At 37.6% G+C, this 18,553-nt stretch overlaps 1 protein-coding gene across 1 annotated transcript in view; it reads right to left on the bottom strand.

Annotated features, from left to right (window-relative positions):
* Positions 1-18,553, bottom strand: part of SEMA3C (semaphorin 3C) — a 212,177-nt gene that overhangs the window by 97,342 nt on the left and 96,282 nt on the right. Inside the window, exon 3 of the mRNA XM_040260730.1 lies at positions 390-550. Within this exon, the coding sequence (XP_040116664.1) occupies positions 390-550 (161 nt within the window). The remainder of the gene's footprint in view (positions 1-389; positions 551-18,553) is intronic.

Raw genomic sequence — 18,553 nt, 5'->3', positions numbered from 1 at the left:
CCACACTTGTTCACAGAACAGTGAATTTAATAATTGTGTTCCTTTCAAGGCTGCCTTGGACTACATACAGATGACAAGGTAGGTTATCCTTTAAACTAACCATTTTTCATGCTATACTCCATGCTTCTCTTTTTTGCATTTGATGTATGTATACATAGGAAGTATTTTCTCACTTAGTTTCAAGTTTTAGATGGTTAAAACTATTAAAGTAGACATGGAGAACTGAATTTATTATATTTTCAGTCCTTGAAATAAGTACTAACTTTCAACTATTTATTGACATGTGGCCTATTCTAATGAAATTCATAATTTTTTTGTCATATTTGAAAGTTTTAAAGAACAAGGCATCTAGGAATTCAGCACTGCCCTCATGAAAATGATAAACTTACACTCAAAGGTTCTTGACTTATGTTGTTAATATTCAAGGAAAGAATGTGATCTTTGCTGCCCACGTACATCCGGTCCTGATCTTCATCCATTAATAATATCCTGTAGTCTAAAGGGTGCTGAGATAGGCTGAAGTATTCAGATGTCTTGGTTTCTCGAAGCTCTGAAATGGTGAATACCACAAGTGAAAATTGAGAATCTTGATCTTATTATTTTAATGAAAATTATATTACTGAAATATTTACAAAAAAAATCAAGATATATTTTCCTCTTACAACAAATTAATTTTAAAACAGTTGTCTTATTGGATTTTTAAATTTATTGCCTTTATGGTGAATTAAAACATATCAATAAATGCAATGTTAAAGTTTATAGTAGTATTACTTGATTATAAAATTATACACATTTCGTAAGAAGTCAACTCAGTTTTTTAGTTTCTCATCAGCTCAAAACTAGTTAAGACAAATCAACCAAAAACAATTGAGTAGACTGAACAAAAACAAAAGCAACGACAGCGTAAATGTCCTCCTAGCTTCTCTTAATGTTTTATTGTTGGATTCAATATGTTCATCTTTTTAGGACTGTTATTTCCAACTTTAAATATTTATCATATACATATGTATCAAAAGTAAAACATGAATTTTCAAATATTCTGAATTTTTAGATTTTCAGTATCTCAATGGTCAGTGACATATGTTCTTTTAAATTCTTGTACATTAAATATGTGTCTGTATAGCTAAACTTTCAATACAATGAATGTGCATGACAATTAAAAAAATCAATAATCATTGTAGTAGGTTCAGTTTTCTTTCCAGTCAAAATGCTCCTTTGCACAATTAAAGACTTTTCCACTCAAATGGTTCAAGAGTTGTTTGTTCTTTTGATTATGATCTTAAGAAAGTGATAAACTCTACAAAACAGTGTGCTTTCAGGCATTATTCTTTCAACGTTGAACTATTTCTAAATTTTAGTCATTGAACAGCAAATACATTTCGAGAAATTCTCATAGGGCTGTGATTTGACTTAAAATAAAACATTCTATGAATTCTTATCGGCAGCCATAAACTTTATTCTGTGAACATCCAGGCTCAAGTGTGAAGACAGAGAACAACAAAGTTAACCTGTTTTCTGGGCACACCAGTTCAGAATGCCTGTCATAATATCTTTCAAGTGGTTTTATATCTAGCCAATGATCTAAAAATACTGTGGGAACAGAATAGTGATTATGAAGCCAGACTGTGGCACCAAACTTCCTGTGACATTGAGCAATTTACTGCACCTCACTGTGCCTTAACTGCTTCATTGGGAAAAAACAACAATAATGGTATGCTCTACTGAGAGTCTATATGAAAATCAATAGAATTGATACTGTAAATATACATCTGAAATGAGTAACAAGCTATTCAATTATAGTAATCTTTACTGTTGGTCTGAATAATCTGAATTACTAGTTATAGGAAAGCATGAAATTAGAAAAAAAAGATGCAAATTTTCCTATTTTTTTCTTTTTCTTTCTTTTTTAATTTAAAAAGCTAGATTCCTAAAATTACTAACACATTCTCTTAAATCATAGTCTCTGACATTCTGTCCACTCAGTGACAGTAAAGTGCAAGATTTTTTTAATGTGGAAAGAACCATTAACAACTTAGTAAAGTATTTCAGAAGAATCTTAAGAAGTAAATCATGAGAGAAGACAAAAACAAAAGATATTGAAAGACCATTTAAATAAGAGACTCAGATGACAGATCTTTGGAAATAACAGACATGCGGGCGCAGCATGCTAATCTAGTTACTGAGCCTCACTAGATATCACAGACAGCCAAGTGATGCAGCTGGCAGTCCTGGTGTAACAGGCCTGGAAACTGAAACACCTTCTTTCATGAGCAGAGTGAAAAAGAGTGGAGAGATGTCATTCAGGAAAAAAAGTCAGTCCTTGCTAGATGAGAGGTTATTGTTGAAATAGGAAAAAAAAAAAAAATCCAAGACTTCAGAACATAGAAGAATATAAAATACAACAAATGTCACTCAAAGGGTGGAGAAGACACATTCTGCTTAAATTTGTCTAAAATCCAGAGTGTTTAATAAAGCTTGCTTTTCACCCTATGGGGCAGATTCATGATATCGCAATTTCCCTCTTAAAACATCATTTGTAGGGTTCCAGTTGGGTGCAGGATTGGAGAAGGCAATGACACCCCACTCCAGTATTCTTGCCTGGAGAATCCCATGGACGGAGGATGGTGGTGGGCTACAGTTGATGGGGTCGCTGAGAGTCTGACACGACTGAGCGACTTCACTTTCACTTTTCACTTTCATGCATTGGAGAAGGAACTGGCAACCCACTCCAGTGTTCTTGACTGGAGAACCCCAGGGACAGGAGAGCCTAGTGGGCTGCCGTCTATGGGGTCGGTCAGAGTCGGACACGACTGAAGCGACTTAGCAGCAGCAGCAGGATAGATTTTCAACAAACACCTCATGAATAAGAAACTCTCCAGCAAAACACACGGACTAAGTAAAATGCAACTGAGTTGACTGCATCTAGGATCTAACTACCAGAGTCTGAATGTTGGCCCTGCCATTTCATTTATCGATATACTTGGCAAGTGCCTTTACCCCTCTAGACTCCAGTGTTTTCACCGGTTAAGTCAAGATAATAATAGTTCCTACATCACAGGGGTATTGTGAGGTTTAAATAGTTAACATGCATCAAGTGCTTAAAAGAGTATCTGTCTTATGGTGACGTGGGTTACATGGGTTATGTATTATTATGACTTGGGACAAGACATCAAGCTTCAGCCAGACAAGTAAGAAGGACAATTTGTTACACAGGGAGCAAATATGGAGGGACCACACTGTCTGATTTATATTTATTAATATATATATATATATATAAGATTTCTGCTTTTCCCATGTGGAATCTACTCAACTTATTTGAGCAGGACTGTAAAATAATAAACTATCTTTAAGAATAATAATTTGAGTGTGCAGGATAATTTGGGGGCATGTAAGACTGGAAAACTAGGAGATGCTCTTCCAGCTATGATGTTAATAAAGATCTGGCATGCCAGAAATAGATGTGAGGGATACTTGAAAGGATTTGGAATGATTTTACATGAAGCTGGCCCTTAGGTATAAGGAAGAGGCAATCATCTTCCAAAGTTGTGAACTAAGAACAGGATGAATTGAACACGGCCTTTACTGCTTTTGAGAGATTTGAGATGGAAATTTCTTTGGTAAAGAGATTGAGTGTTGATAGATTCAATTCAAACCAAAGCAGAAATATTCCACAAGCATGTAAAATTTAGATAACTAGTTTCCCAAGAGAAATATAAAATCTTCAGGGAGAGACCTCCAGTTCCTCTCATGGATGATATGCAATTCTGAGAGGGCACAGGTCTGAAGAAGTTCTGGGTAGAAGCTCTGAAGAAGAGTAAATATAAGTGAAAAGCAAAGAACAGAGACACATTGACTGTTAGATCCAAAAAGAGTAGCTCTGTAATCAAAGTGTGTCTTGAAGTATTGAAGCCATGTGATATTGTGGGAAAAGTACAGAACTGGAGTCAAACAGTTCTGAGGTGAAATCCCAGTTGCATCACTTACTAATCTGTTTTTTAAAAAAAAATCAAAAAACAAATTACCTCTCTTCTTCCGGGTTTTGATGTCCTCATGTCCATACTGGTTATGCCAATACATAGCTCAAAGGACGCTGCACTAGCACACGGTAGAGGATCAGTGTGCTGGTTTCTGCAGGGAAGATCAGTGACCCTCTGTCTAACAGACATCTTCTTTTTCTTTCCTGTTGGCAGAACTGGTCTGTGCCAACTACAAAGGACCCCCTAGAAAGCTAGTGTCTAAATGTGGCCACATGACTAGTTCTGACCCAACAGACAGAGAGAAGGTCTTCTGCAAAGTTACTGGAAGAGGGTCTTGGGTCTTAAAACTGACCCGAAAAAGAAGCGACTTCTTTTTCTGCCTCTGGACATTGGCATGTAAGCATAATTTTTCAGCAGTTGCTGCCACCAAAGAGACTGTTTTCTGAGAATGCAGAAATTAAAAAAAAAAAAAAAAACCTTAAGTTCTCTAAGAAATCATTTAATGCCCTAACTACCCCTAGAACTGCTCTATTACAGGACTACTTCTCTCTGTTTTTGGCCATACTGCATGGCATGCAGGATTTTATTCCCCAACCAGGGATGGAAACTGCCCCCCATGCAGCGGAGGCTCCGAGTCTCAACCACTGGCCCAGGGAAGTCTAAGGACTACTTCTGTTACATATGATTAAAGAAAAAAAAATCCTTGAATTTTTTAAGGCACCTTGAGTTTCCAGTGTTCACAGCCCCTAACACCTTCTCACTCTTCCTACCATGGTTTGTTGAGTTTGGGTATTTTTTTTCCTTCTCAAAATATTCTTCATTTTTTCTTTCTTTTTGCCTTATTTTCCTAATCTATATTGAAATAAAACCAAGAGTGTTTATAAAAATGAGCTGGGAAAACAGCCTCAACCAAATTTTATTTGCAAGTAACAAAGAATGGCAGTTCTCTTTACCTATTTCATTAGAAAACAATCAATTTCTTGCATTAAATTCAAATACCAGAGGGAGCAATAACTGCATTAACTTAAGACCTTTCTGGTCCAAGGATTTTATCTCTTTTTGTGGGCCATAAAGCTATCTTCAAATTTAATTACCTGTAGCTCATTGACAGTTGACAGCTGTTAAACAAGGAAGATTTACTTTAGAGGTACCTCTGTTAGAAGCCTAAAAGCTGAGGTTATTTTTTTAAACTCTATTTAAATTGCTGTTAGTTAGCCAAAATTGAACTTTGGTGCCTGGGAAAAACTAAAAAAAATATAAACTTTTTTTTTTCCCCCTTAAAGAATAAAGAGAGGAGTTCAAAGCATCCAGAATTTTTATCTATAAAAAGAACAAAGAATTGATCATTTTGACTTAACACAGACTCAACTTAAGTCAACGAATGATTCAATAATTTGACCACAATTACAGAAAATAACTGATACAATGATTTGGCAACAGTGAGAGAAGGAAATCACAATTACTAGTCTCTCATCTAAACAAGTCAAAGAATAGCACTGTCCTGCATCTGTCTCTTTATACCTTAATAATTATGTCATCCTTTTTACAGCTTTGGAAGTATATCCAGTTGAACTGTTTCTCAGGACACGTTCAACTGATTGAGAAGGAACTTTGAGAATAAGTGGTATTAGAAAATGCAGTGGCACCACAAAGGGCAGTATAGGTCTCTCAGTCCCTGGGAAGATCTCCTGGGAAACAGTATTAAAACAAACAAACAACCACAACAAAATCTGCACGTTTCTAGTTTGAAATCCATATTATTGTAGAGTTCAAGGGTAGAAAATTATTGTAATGTCTTCCATGCCAGGGAGGGAAAATTTGTAGCATTATATGCTTACCTGGAATTCCTGTTTTGATATGGAAACTATTGTGAGCCTTAAGAATTTAACCAAGGCTGGGAGAACAGGAAGTTTCCCCAAAATATAAACTCTAGAAATATAAATTTCTAGAACCACTTGAATATCGTCAACATCTTACTATAGCAATTAAAACATAGTTTAATTTACAGAATGTATTCTCTCTGTTAACAACACTCTTTCCCTAACCATATTAAGAATTACCCTTTGTATTCTGGGCTTCCCTTGTGGCTCAGCTGGTAAGGAATCCACATGCAATGCCAGAGACCTGGGTTCAATCCCTGGGTTGGGAAGATCCTCTGGAGAACGGAAAGGCTACTCACTCCAGTATTCTGACCTGGAGAATTCCATAGACTATACAGTACATGGGGTCGCAAAGAGTCGGACATGACAGAGTGACTTTCACTTTGTACTCTGTTAGCGATCTTAACAATTCCAAGGTGACTAAGTCAATAAGAACTTATTCCTGTGATGCGGAATGTGATCTTGGTGGAGGAAAGATGGGAAAGTCTAGGATTCTCTTCTATGAATAATATATATCTGTTAAACTACTAAGTAGAGGAACTTATTCCCTCAGAATACTATCTCATCTTTAGGGCTATTATAAATTTCAAAACAAACAAAAGATTGCTTGATTGAAAAAGCATCTCTTAGGAGTCTCTTTATGAAAAGCATACACAACAGTCATTTAAAGTTATATTTAATTTAATAGTTCATGATGTGTTATTTATATATTCAATGCATATTTATTGAGCCCTTATCACAGCACATGCTTACTCCTTGGAAGGAAAGTTATGACCAACCTAGACAGCATATTAAAAAGCAGAGACATAAAAAAATAAAAATAAAAAGCAGAGACATTACTTTGTCAACAAACGTCCGTCTAGTCAAGGCTATGGTTTTTCCGGTGGTCATGTATGGATGTGAGAATTGGACTGTGAAGAAGGCTGAGCACAGAAGAATTGATGCTTTTGAATTGTGGTGTTGGAGAAGACTCTTGAGACTCCCTTGGACTGCAAGGAGATCCAACCAGTCCATTCTGAAGGAGATCAGTCCTGAGTGTTCATTGGAAGGATTGATGCTAAAGCTGAAACTCCAATACTTTGGCCACCTTATGTGAAGAACTGCTTCATTGGAAAAGACTCTGATGCTGGGAGGGACTGGGGGCAGGAGGAGACGACAGAGGATGAGATGGCTGGATGGCATCACGGACTCGATGGACATGAGTCTGGATAAACTCCAAATTCAGGAGCTGGTGATGGACAGGGAGGCCTGGCATGCTGCAGTCCATGAGGTCGCAAAGAGTCGGATGCGACTGAGCGACTGACCTGAGCTATCATGGCACACTACATATCTGTTCACAAAAGAGGACACGAATATAAAAATATCAAGCCTCTATGACAATGATAAATCTTGCCTTGTTCTTGTTGCTTTTCAGTCACTAAATGGGGTATGACTCTTTACAGCTTCACGGATTGCAGTATGCCAGGCTCCCCTGTCCTTCACTATCTCCCTGTGTTTGCTCAAATTAATGTCCACTGACTCAGTCATGTTCTCCAATCATCTTATCCTCTGTCACCCACGTCTTCTTTGACATTCACTCTTTCCCAGCATCAGGGTCTTTTCCAATGAGTCGGCTCTTTCCATCAGGTGGCCAAAGTATTGGAGCTTCAGCTTCAGCATTAGTCCTTCCAATGAATATTCAGAGTTGAATAAAGGAAATTTAGCACTGACTGGCTTGATCTCCTTGCAGTCCAAGGGATTCTCAAGAGTCTTCTTTAGCACCACAATTTGAAAGCATAAATTCTTCAGCCCACTCAGCTGTCCTTATAGGCCAACTCTCATATCAGCACATGACTACTGGAAAAACCGTAGCTTTGACAATATAGACCTTTTTTTGGCAAAGTGATGTCTCTGCTTTTTAATATATTATCTAAGTTTGTCACAGCTTTCCTTCCTTCCTCCTAAAGAGCAAGCATCTTTTAATTTCATGGCTGCAGTCACCATCCACAGTGATTTTGGAAAACAAGGAAATTCTGTCACCTCTTCCACTTTTTCCCCTTCTGTTTACCTTGAAGTGATGGGACTGGATGCCATGATCTGTTTTTTTTTTTTTTTTTTTTTAATGTTGAGTTTTAAGCCAGCTTTTTCACTCTTCTCTGTTAATTTTGTTTGGTTAAGTCCACCATGACAGTTTCCTTACCACAAACCTCACTCACCTATCTGCAAAATGCACACCAACAGATTTTAAAGAAAATCCTTAGCATATCTTTTACTTTCAGGACATTGCTACTCAGAAAACAATTTCCTCTTCTAATTGTCTTATCTCAGAAGAATTTTAAGTAGAGTGCTCTTAAGTGACCCATTCTCTCCTGGAGGCTTACTATCTTGAAACTAGGATGGAAATTGAACTTCACCTACCCTTTTAGGACAAACAGGCAGATAAAGATAAGAACACCGAAACTTCAGCAGGCTGACACTATAGTTCCTAATTTCTAAGGCAAAGAGAGACCAGAAGGGATGTAGTAAAAGTTCATTTGTTCAAAAATAATAGTCCCAAATAGCTACCATTTGTGGGATTAACAGTAGGAGTAATTAACTATTCTGAGTACTTAAAAAGTTTATTCCCATTTGAAACTTTTGTGTTAGGCTTTAATACTATTCCTCTCCATATTTAAGGAAACTAAGTTAATTTGAGCAATCTAACCAAGGCCAAATAGTAATGAATACTGATAGAAGAGGCCAGAGCCAGGAATTAAAGCACAGTGGGTTCCTTCATCTGTGAAGTCAGTCAGACACCCCTTTGTTTTTCAAATGAGAGAGACAACTTAAACATTTATTTATTGGGTTTTTATCTTGCTCTTGACCTGCACATGAGTCTGTGTGTTACCTAGTCCAAGTTTGGTCTGCTTGCACCATGCCAGGCCAATTAAATGAGAGATGAAGTGTTGAGGCAAGGGATATGACTTTATTCAGAAAGTTGGCTGAACAATAAGATGACAGACTAATGTCACAAAATAATCATCTCACAGGGGAAAGATATACTCAACTGAATGCAGAGTTCCAGAGAATAGTAGGCAGAGATAAGAAAGAATTCTTAAGTGAACAATGCAAAGAAATAGAGGAAAACAATAGAATGGGAAAGACTACAGATCTCTTCAAGAATATTGGAGATACCAAAGGAACATTTCATGAAAAGATGGGCAAAATAAAGAACAGAAATGACAAGGAGCTAACAGAAGTAGAAGATATTAAGAAGAGGTGGCAAGAATACACAGAACTGTACAAAAAAGACTTAATGATCCAGACAACCACAATGGTATGATCATTCACCTAGAGCCAGACATCCTGGAGTGTGAAATCAAGTGGGCCACAGGAAGCATAACTACAAACAAAGCTAGTGAAGGTGATGGAATTATAGCTGAGCTACTTACAAATTCTAAAAGATTATGCTGTGAAAGTGCTGCACTCAATATGCCAGCAAATTTGGAAAACTCAGCAGTGGCCACAGGACTGGAAAAGATCAGTATTCATTTCAATCCCAAATAAAGGAAATGCCAAAGAATGTTCAAACTACTGCATAACTTCATTCATTTCACATGTCAGCAAGGTAATAATCAAAATCCTTCAAGCTAGGATTCAACAGTATGTGAACTGAGAATTTCCAGATGTACAAGCTGGATTTAGAAGAGGCAGAGGAACCAGAATCAAATTGTCAACATCTGTTGGATCATTGAGAAAGCAAGGGAATTCCAGAAAAACGTCTACTTCTGCTTCATTGACTACGCTAAAGCATTTGACTTTGTGGATCACAACAAACTGTGGAAAATCCTTAATTGAGATGGTAATGCCAGACCACTTCACCTGCCTCGTAAGAAACCTGTATGCAGGTCAAGAAGCAACAGTTAGAACCAGACATAAAACAATGGACTGGTTGAATACTGAGTAAGGAGTAGGTTAAGGCTGTATATTATGCTGCTGCTGCTAAGTCACTTCAGTCTTGTCCGACTCTGTGCGATCCCATAGACGGCAGCCTACCAGGCTCTACCGACCTGGGATTCTCCTGGCAAGAGTACTGGAGTGGGTTGCCATTTCCTTCTCCAATGCAGGAAAGTGAAAAGTCAAAGTGAAGTTGCTCAGTCATGTCCGACGCTTAGCGACCCCATGGACCGCAGCCTACCAGGCTCTTCCGTCCATGGGATTTTCCAGGCAAGAGTACTGGAGTGGGTTGCCATTGCCTTTTCCGATTTAACTTCTATGCAGATTATATTATGAGAAATGCCAAGCTGGAATGAATCACAAGCTGGAATCAAGATTGCTGGGAGAAATATCAACAGCTTCAGATATACAGATGAAATGAAGTGAAAGTCGCTCAGTCATGTCCAACTCTTTGTAACTCCATGGACTGCAGCCTGCCAGGATCCTCTGTCCCTGGATTCTCCAGGCCAGAATACTGGAGTGGGTAGTCATTCCTTTTCCAGGGGATCTTTGCAACCCAGGAATCGAACCCAGGTCTCCTGCATTGCATGCAGATTCTTTACCATCTGCGCCACCAGGGAAGCCCCAGATATGCAGAAGATACCACTCTAATGGCAGAAAGTGAAGAGGAACTAAAAAGCCTCTTGAGGAGAATGAAAAAGTCAGCTTAAATCTCAATATTCATAAAACTAAAATCATGGCATCTGGTCTCAACACTTCACGGTAAATAGATGGGGAAAAAGTGGAAACAGTAACAAATTTTATTTTCCTGGGCTCTAAAATCACTGCAGACAGTGACTGCAGCCATGAAATTAGAAGACACTTGCTCCTTGGAAGACAAGATATGACGAACTTAGCATATTATAAAAGCAAAGACCACTTTACTAATAAAGGTCCACATACTCAAAGCTATGGTTTTTCCGGTAGTTATGTACCAATTTGAGAGTTGGACCATAAAGTGGAGTGCCGAAGAAGTGATGCCTTCAAGTTGTGGTGCTGGAGAAGACTCTTCAGAATCCCTTGGATAGCAAGGAGATCAAACCATTTAATGCTAAAGGAAATCAATCCTGAATATTCATTGGAAGGACTGATGCCGAAGGTCCAATACTGTGGTCACCTTATTGGAAGAGCCGACTCGCTGAAGATGACCCTGATGCTAGGAAAGATTGAAGGCAAGAGAAAAGGGTGGCAGAGGATGAGATGATTTGATATCATGACCAACTCAGTGGACATGAATTTGAGCAAATTCTGAGAGAGTGTAGGACAAAGGAGTCTGGTATGCTGCAGTCCATGGGGTTGCAAAGAGTGGGACATGACTTAGCTACTGAACAATATCAACATAATAACAAAAGCAACTGAAAACAAAGCTTAAAGTCAAAGAAAGAGATCCATCATGGAGTCAGAATTGGATCTTTCCTGCAACATGGTCAGTGTCAAATATAGTATAACAAATGTCTTAGTCTCTCAAATTTTCTTTATTTGCCAGTTTGATGAGTGAGGGGGCTACATGGGATGAGGGGAGGAGCACATTCTCCAAACAATTTGAGAACAGTCAAATTCTCAGCGATGCTATTCTCATTAAATCATCATAGCAAGTCTGAGAAGAATAAATGTGAGAGCAGTCAGACATAGATTCCTGTAAGAGGTAAAAAGGTTCCACCTTTCTATGTTTTTGATGGATGGGCATGATTGGCTGAGTGGAAGCCAAATTGCCAAACGGATGAAAGAAAGAATAAGTGATAGAGTTCTATTCTGTGAGTCTGGCCAAGGAAGGGCAAAAGTAAACACAGAATGTATCTCCCAGGCATTGCATTCAAAGGAAAATTAATCAATATAAGGATGCCCCAAACAGCCTAGTTTAGGGTGTTTATCAGTATAATTATCAATAGTGTCCTCTTTAGACTCTCAAGAGATTCATGTTTAAATGATCATTTTAATGTTATGTTCTCTCTTCCTGTCTTGAATGGCTTCCTACTACTTTTAGAACAAAATCAATAATTTTTAACACGGCTTTTGAGGCCTGATGTAATCTGGTTCAAGACTAGCTCACTAGAAAATCTCAGTCATCACTATTTGTTCACTATTTTGTGTGTTCTCATTCTTTTGACCTTTTCCCATCTTCAAACTTGCCTTCCACCTTTCTGCCTCAGGGCTTTTGTATTAATACATGCTATTCCTCCTGGTAACAGGATTTTTCCTGCCTTTTACTAGCTCCTACTCATAACTCAAGCAGTAATTTCAATGTAATTTAAATTAAGGAGATCAGTCCTAGGTGTTCTTTGGAAGGACTGACGCTAAAGCTGAAACTCCAATACTTTGGCCACCTCATGCGAAGAGTTGACTCATTGGAAAAGACTCTGATCCTGGGAGAGATTGGGGGCAGGAGGAGAAGGGGACGACAGAGGATGAGATGGCTGGATGACATCACTGACTCGATGGACATGAGTTTGGGTGAAGTTGGTTTTAGACAGGGAGGCCTGGCATGCTGCAATTCATGGGGTTGCAAAGAGTTGGACACGACTGAGCAACTGAACTGAACTGAATCTTGCTAAATTAAAAATTAGGAGCATGAACCAATAAAATGAGAGAAAACTGTTACTGGATTTTTTAAATTAATGTTTTCATGATAATAATTTATTACTATGAAAATGTAAGTAAGGGGTAGGAAAAAAGGTGCAATTTTGAAATGAACCAAGTGGAGCTGAATTTCTAGCTTCACCATTTGTTGATACAGGGCTTGGTTTGCCCCCCCTTCACCCAATTACCCGTCTTTCTACTTACCCCCCTTAAGTTATACATCCACGAAATAGAAGGAAGAATGATTATTATTATTAACCAGAATGATCTCCAATGTTCCCTGTAGCAATAAACATGTCCATGAAACTAATTCCTTTTTATGTGGTTACAAGTATTATCTACTATTGCAAAATATCTATAAAGCCAATGTAATCCTTCTCATTACTATAAATCTGATAAAAAGAAAGAGCCTTTCTAAATATCTATCTTAGAAACATATTTATACACAGTAATACTGTGTCCTTTCTAGAAAAATAAGCTAAACCAAAAACCGAGGCTTCCCCCACCCCCACCTAAAGCATATTCCATTTGTGTTGTGTGATTCAGTCAGCCAGAGACTTATAAATTCTGACTTCTCTTCTTCTAAGCTTACTTGGGAGACATGCAAGCTGACTTCAAACATGTTAGATGCCAATCTTTGGCCCAATGTATGGCAAGTGGTGGCTGGAGTCTACCTCAGAATAAGGAAAATATACAATTTGGGAATGGCTAAGATGTCTTGAGAGTCTTTAAACTAGTCTGGAAAGTAGAACCAAATCTACTGCTAAGCTGTAGAGGACAGCACTGATGAGCTGAAATGTCTTTATCATTGACATTTCAACTATCAGGAAGGCTTTAGAGTGCCCACTTAAGATGTAAACAAGGGAGATAAACATGTGGAGGAGGAAACACTTCATCTGACACCTTCTTTCTAGAGCTCTTGACACTTTTGGAAAAGCTTCTTTGGGGAAAGTTATTAAAACAAAACAAAACAGTGGGTCCAAGGTGAGAACAGTAGGTAGGGAGACAACAGCTCAGATTCAGATGTTTGCAGTGGGGAGGGGTGAAGCACTCACATTATAAATCAAGCCAGCAAAATTCCAGGGCAGAGAGAATACAACAGACCCTGTGTTCCTCAACTCTAATCCCCAAGTGAACCACTGCCTATGCAAAGCATCATATGGAAAGATTTTTACAGTAGCACTTAATACTTGATAGACATTTAATACTTGTCTACCACAACATTTAATCACTCTCAATAAAACATTCTTTGGATACCTTGAAGCCCTCCAATGGGAATTTCTAGTTAGCATACTTGATTAGAGCAAGAACAGCAGGCGATCCTATGTGTTAATGAAGTCTCTTTTCCTGTCTCACCCCATGCTACAGTTCCCTATGATGTAAAGTGAAAGTGAAAGAAAGTGAAGTCGCTCAGTCATGTCCGACTCTTTGCGACCCCATGGACTGTAGCCCACCAGGCTCCTCTGTCCATGGGATTCTCCAGGCAAGAATACTGGAGTGGGTAGCCATTTCCTTCTCCAGGGGATCTTCCCAATCCAGGAACTGAACCCAGGTCTCCAGCATTGCAGGCAGATGCTTTAACCTCTGAGCCACCAGGGTTAAGCCTACATTAAAAAGATGATGTAAAGCTTACATTAAAAAATATATATATACACACTCACACATAACGGGTTGTTCACAAAATTCAAACATTTTTGAGGTACATATTTATTCAATCATTCAAGAGACAGTATATGAGAAAGGGGTCAGTAAAAGATGAAAATTCTTGGTCTTTCCCCTCAAAATGGATACTTCGATGATGGAGGTACACAAATAACTCTAGTACAAGATGACGCATGAAGTTAAGGGAGCATTGAGGAAGGAAGATTAGAGCTTTCTGGAAATAACAAGCAAATCTTAAATAGAAGGACATGCCTGACCTTATTTCTTCATTCAACAAATATTAGTTGAGCTACTCTATTAAATTAATAACCACAGTACTAAATGCACGTGTGTGCATGCTAAATTGCTCGGTCATTTCCAACGCTGTGTGACCCTATGGACTGCAGCCTGCCAGGCTCCTCTGTCCATAGGATTCTCCAGGCAAGAATACTGGAGTGGGTTGCCGTGCCCTCCTCCAAGGGATCTTCCCACCCCAGTGACGGAACCCACGTCTCCTGCAGCTCATGCCTTGCAGGCAGATCTTTACCACTGAGCCAGCACGGAAGCCACATAGTACGGTAAAAGACAGGATAAATGTTTAAGGCAAGGGCAGTTGCTTTACATCAGGGATCAGAAAAAGCTTCTGTGAGAGTCACATAAGCAGTGATCTGAAGGATAAACATGTTAATAAAGAGACGAGTATTTTCCAGGGAGAAGAAAGAGCTTATGTTGAAACACTGAGGTGGGAAATTCAAATATATTTAGAATTTTATAGAGTTGATAAAATAGAGGATTTGGGTAGGCACAAGCAAGGAAACAAGCAGGAAGCAAAATTGCAAAATTCTTGAATGTCACACAAGTAACATTTAAAGATACAAATTCCTCCTATGTCAAACTAAAGTGATTGAATTTTTTCAGAGTTGCTTGAGAAACCAATGAAGAAAATCTAAGAAAGCTCATTACATGATAACTTACAAGCTATACAAAGATCATTCTACTAGTAAAGAACTGTCAGGAGTGAGATTATTTTATAATACAATATTAAGTAAATAAAGTAGAATAAAACCTTTTGTATAACTAAACTATAAGATGCCTGCATAGAAATAAATATGCATGGATAGAAGTCTTGGAAAAAATTCAACTTATTAACATTCTTCTTCATGATATGTTGAATTAGAAATAAGAGACTGATAATACTGATGGATCACTTCAACATTCTGTCAGTTTAAAGAACTGTAATTACTCCTTAATCAAGAACCAAGCAGCACAAACTTTCTCTACAGACATTTGTAGTTTAAGTACATTCTCATAATGGACTCTGGTTGCACTGCATATAACAAAATGCTGAACTAGACAAAGAAAGAAATACCAGTTATCACTAACTGGAAAACAGCTATATATTGCCAAAATTTTTCAATCTCTAGATTCTTAGAGCATGATGGAAGACCACCCACAAATTTCAGCAGACAATCTGGAAATTAACCACCCACTTCCTCCAACTTATCAAAATTCTTGAACTCTATTTTCACTTGATGCATCTTTAAACCCATTTTCCTTTGCACACAGGAAAAAAAATATAATAAACTGTATACCACAAAATCTCAAATTTAAAGAACCAGACTTTATGAACAAAGAATACTGAGATGTTTTCCTAAAGAGACAGCTATTTTATCTAAACACTATTTAATTCAACATGAGTCATTGTTTAGCCAAGTTACTGCATTTGGCTTAAAAACAAAGGAACAACTTTGGAAAAATGTAGAGGACAGAGGAGACATGTTCATTACACTTTAAACACATTCATCAGTCATTCAAAGCAGAAACCCCTTCTTCTCTTTTTCTCTTGTATCTCTATCTCCTGACACTGTCTAAAATACAAGGTCAGTGACTGCGGCACTCAGCTGCTGGAGAGGAGAGTTAAACAGTCCTTGGGAGTGTGCCTCTACACAGAAAAAGAGCTACCCAGTGATTCTTTTCAAGAGAAGCACAAAGGATCTGACCAAGTTTCCTGCAACTTTGAAAAGCCCAAGACTCCATCATATATACAATGGCTTTTCAATGTATATGTAAGAGGTTTCTCTTTACTTCATCTTATATTGGGAAACCATTTGTTTCCAAATCTCACATGATCCGATTCTGAGATGGAGTGGACGCAGCCTTACTCAGTCTTTCAAAATAAAAGATCAGTGTTGCACTTTTCTGCTTTTGCTCTGGGACAAAATATTTATCATTCCTGCACGCACTTCAAGGATAAGAGCAGATTATAGACTCAAAGCTTATTTATTTTACAAAATGCTGTTGCTTCCATGAGGTAAGCATTAGCCATGGCTGTCTCTTTAATTTTCAGGGTACAAGTAAAATCTTTTGGAGGAAATAAGGCACACTTAAAAGAGGAAGTAACAAGCTCTTAAAAGCCAAAAGTTTGACCTGAATATTAACAGCTCACTGTCGCCTTTTTAATGTAGACGGAAGTTTGATTCACCTGATTGATAACCATTTTTATCCTGAATCTCAAAAACACAACATACTTTTATTAGGCAAAATGACAGGTGTAGATAGTTGGAATAGTGTTATTTGAGGGATTTCACATTACAAATTCAAGTAACTTAGCAAAACTAAGTCAAACAAGCCACTTAATGTCCTAAAACCAGAAGAGGTTTATCCTAAAACCTGGATAAACAGGTTTTAGGTAGGCATTTACCTTTGGCTTATATTCACCAAATATATACAAGTAGTACTTCCCTAATTGAAAAACTCTACAAGCATGATTACTCATAATGAACATAAAAGCAACCAAGATTGTCTTTTAACATCCAAGTGGAAAATTAAGTCAGTACAATTCAAACCCCAAAAGTGTTTTTATCCCACTATATGTTGCTGTTGTTTAGTCACTCAGTTGCGTCTTTTGCAACCCGATGGACTGCAGCCCGCCACGGTGCTCTGTTCAGGGGATTTCCAGGCAAGAACACTGCAGCAGGCTGCTTGGAGCAGGTTACCATTTCCTTTTACAGTGGCTATTGCCGACCTACTATATACAGGTAATTCACTTTTTTTTTTTTTATGCAGTTTTCTGGAGTAAAGATTGGTCTTTTTGGCACTGCATCTAACTAATTATGTGGCTTTAGGCAACCAACTTAAATTATTAGTCACTAACTGTCCCCAGCTAAATGATGGAAATAATAGTATCTATCTCAGGGGACAACTGTACTAATTGAAAGAGAAAATAAGTGCGAAGCACCTGGAGCATAGTAGCTATCACTCAGCTGTTAGTTTCCATGCTAAGACAGGAGTTTCAGGTTTAAATCAGGTATTTGTACACTGTCATAACTTTAGCACATTATTCTTCAGTTGCATTCTGAACCAATCCTACTAAATAAAGTTTGTTAACTTAACATTTAATGCATATTGAAGTGCAATCTGTGCACCAATAAAAATGTTACAATGTGTAAAAATTCTACCAAAACTGATTCTCAAATTCCAGCACAAAAGTAAATGTTTTTGTAGAATACAATTTTTCTTAATCTTTATCCAGTCTGCTTCTATTAAATTATCACTCAACACTACCTGCTATCTATAGAGAACATACAAAGTACCTAATTTACTGAGAAAAGTTTATACCATTTCACCTAATCTTCACAACAATCCTATTAACTTGCCCTGTTGTTTTCTGCATTAGACATATGGAAAAAATGGTTGATGAATTTTGGGTAACTTTCCCAAGTTTTCAATTTAAGTCTGTAGGACCCAAAGTCCATCTTCTCCAATTCAAGAAGGATAAGAATGCCCAGCTGAAGAACTTGGTCTCTCACTTTTCCCTGAGTACAGTGGTGGTTTTCAAATTTTAACATACATGAGAGATATATGAAATGCTTACTAAAAGTAAAAAATTGCAGGAATAAAATTAGTTCCTTCCAGAATCATTTATTCAGAAGGTCTTCACAGATTCATCTGTTGAACACAGTCCAGGGCTCTTGTTAAGAAGACTAATCAGATCTTCCAAAGATTGCTTCTTTCTTCTGATTCTAATCTGAAATGACACCGAATCTGGAGGGATAACCCTTTTCACTTTATCTAAGGAAGCTTCCTCCATTTTGTTATTTAGGGATTTGTTCTTATTATCTTCAAGACCTTAAAATCATTTCTGGCCTTAAGATTCAGATTTGTTTTAAATATTATATGGCTGATTATAGAATTAGTAACAATGTGTGACTAGAATGGCTTTTGAGTTTATGCATTTATGTGCTAATTTTTCACAATTTATTTGAAGCCGTCTTACAAAGAATTCAAGATCCTTTAAAAGATGAGCTCACTTCTCTTTAGAAGACTTTGTGAAGATTTTGCCCAATTCTCAAAGAATTTGGAAAGAATCTGAAAATTATGTGAGAAGGAAACTGGTGAAAGAGATTGAAGTCTTGTGCACAACTATGGAAAGCCTGTGCAGAAAACCTTTTTCCACAACTTTTGGCACCACAAATTCCAATCTTTTATACAAATATGATCCAAAAGTGAATGAGCAAGCCAATC

Source organism: Oryx dammah, unplaced genomic scaffold, assembly GCF_014754425.2.
Source record: "Oryx dammah isolate SB20612 unplaced genomic scaffold, SCBI_Odam_1.1 HiC_scaffold_18, whole genome shotgun sequence".
Lineage (NCBI taxonomy): Eukaryota > Metazoa > Chordata > Mammalia > Artiodactyla > Bovidae > Oryx > Oryx dammah.
Note: the sequence above shows the minus strand (reverse complement) of the source record. Positions and strands in the feature narration are given on the sequence as shown.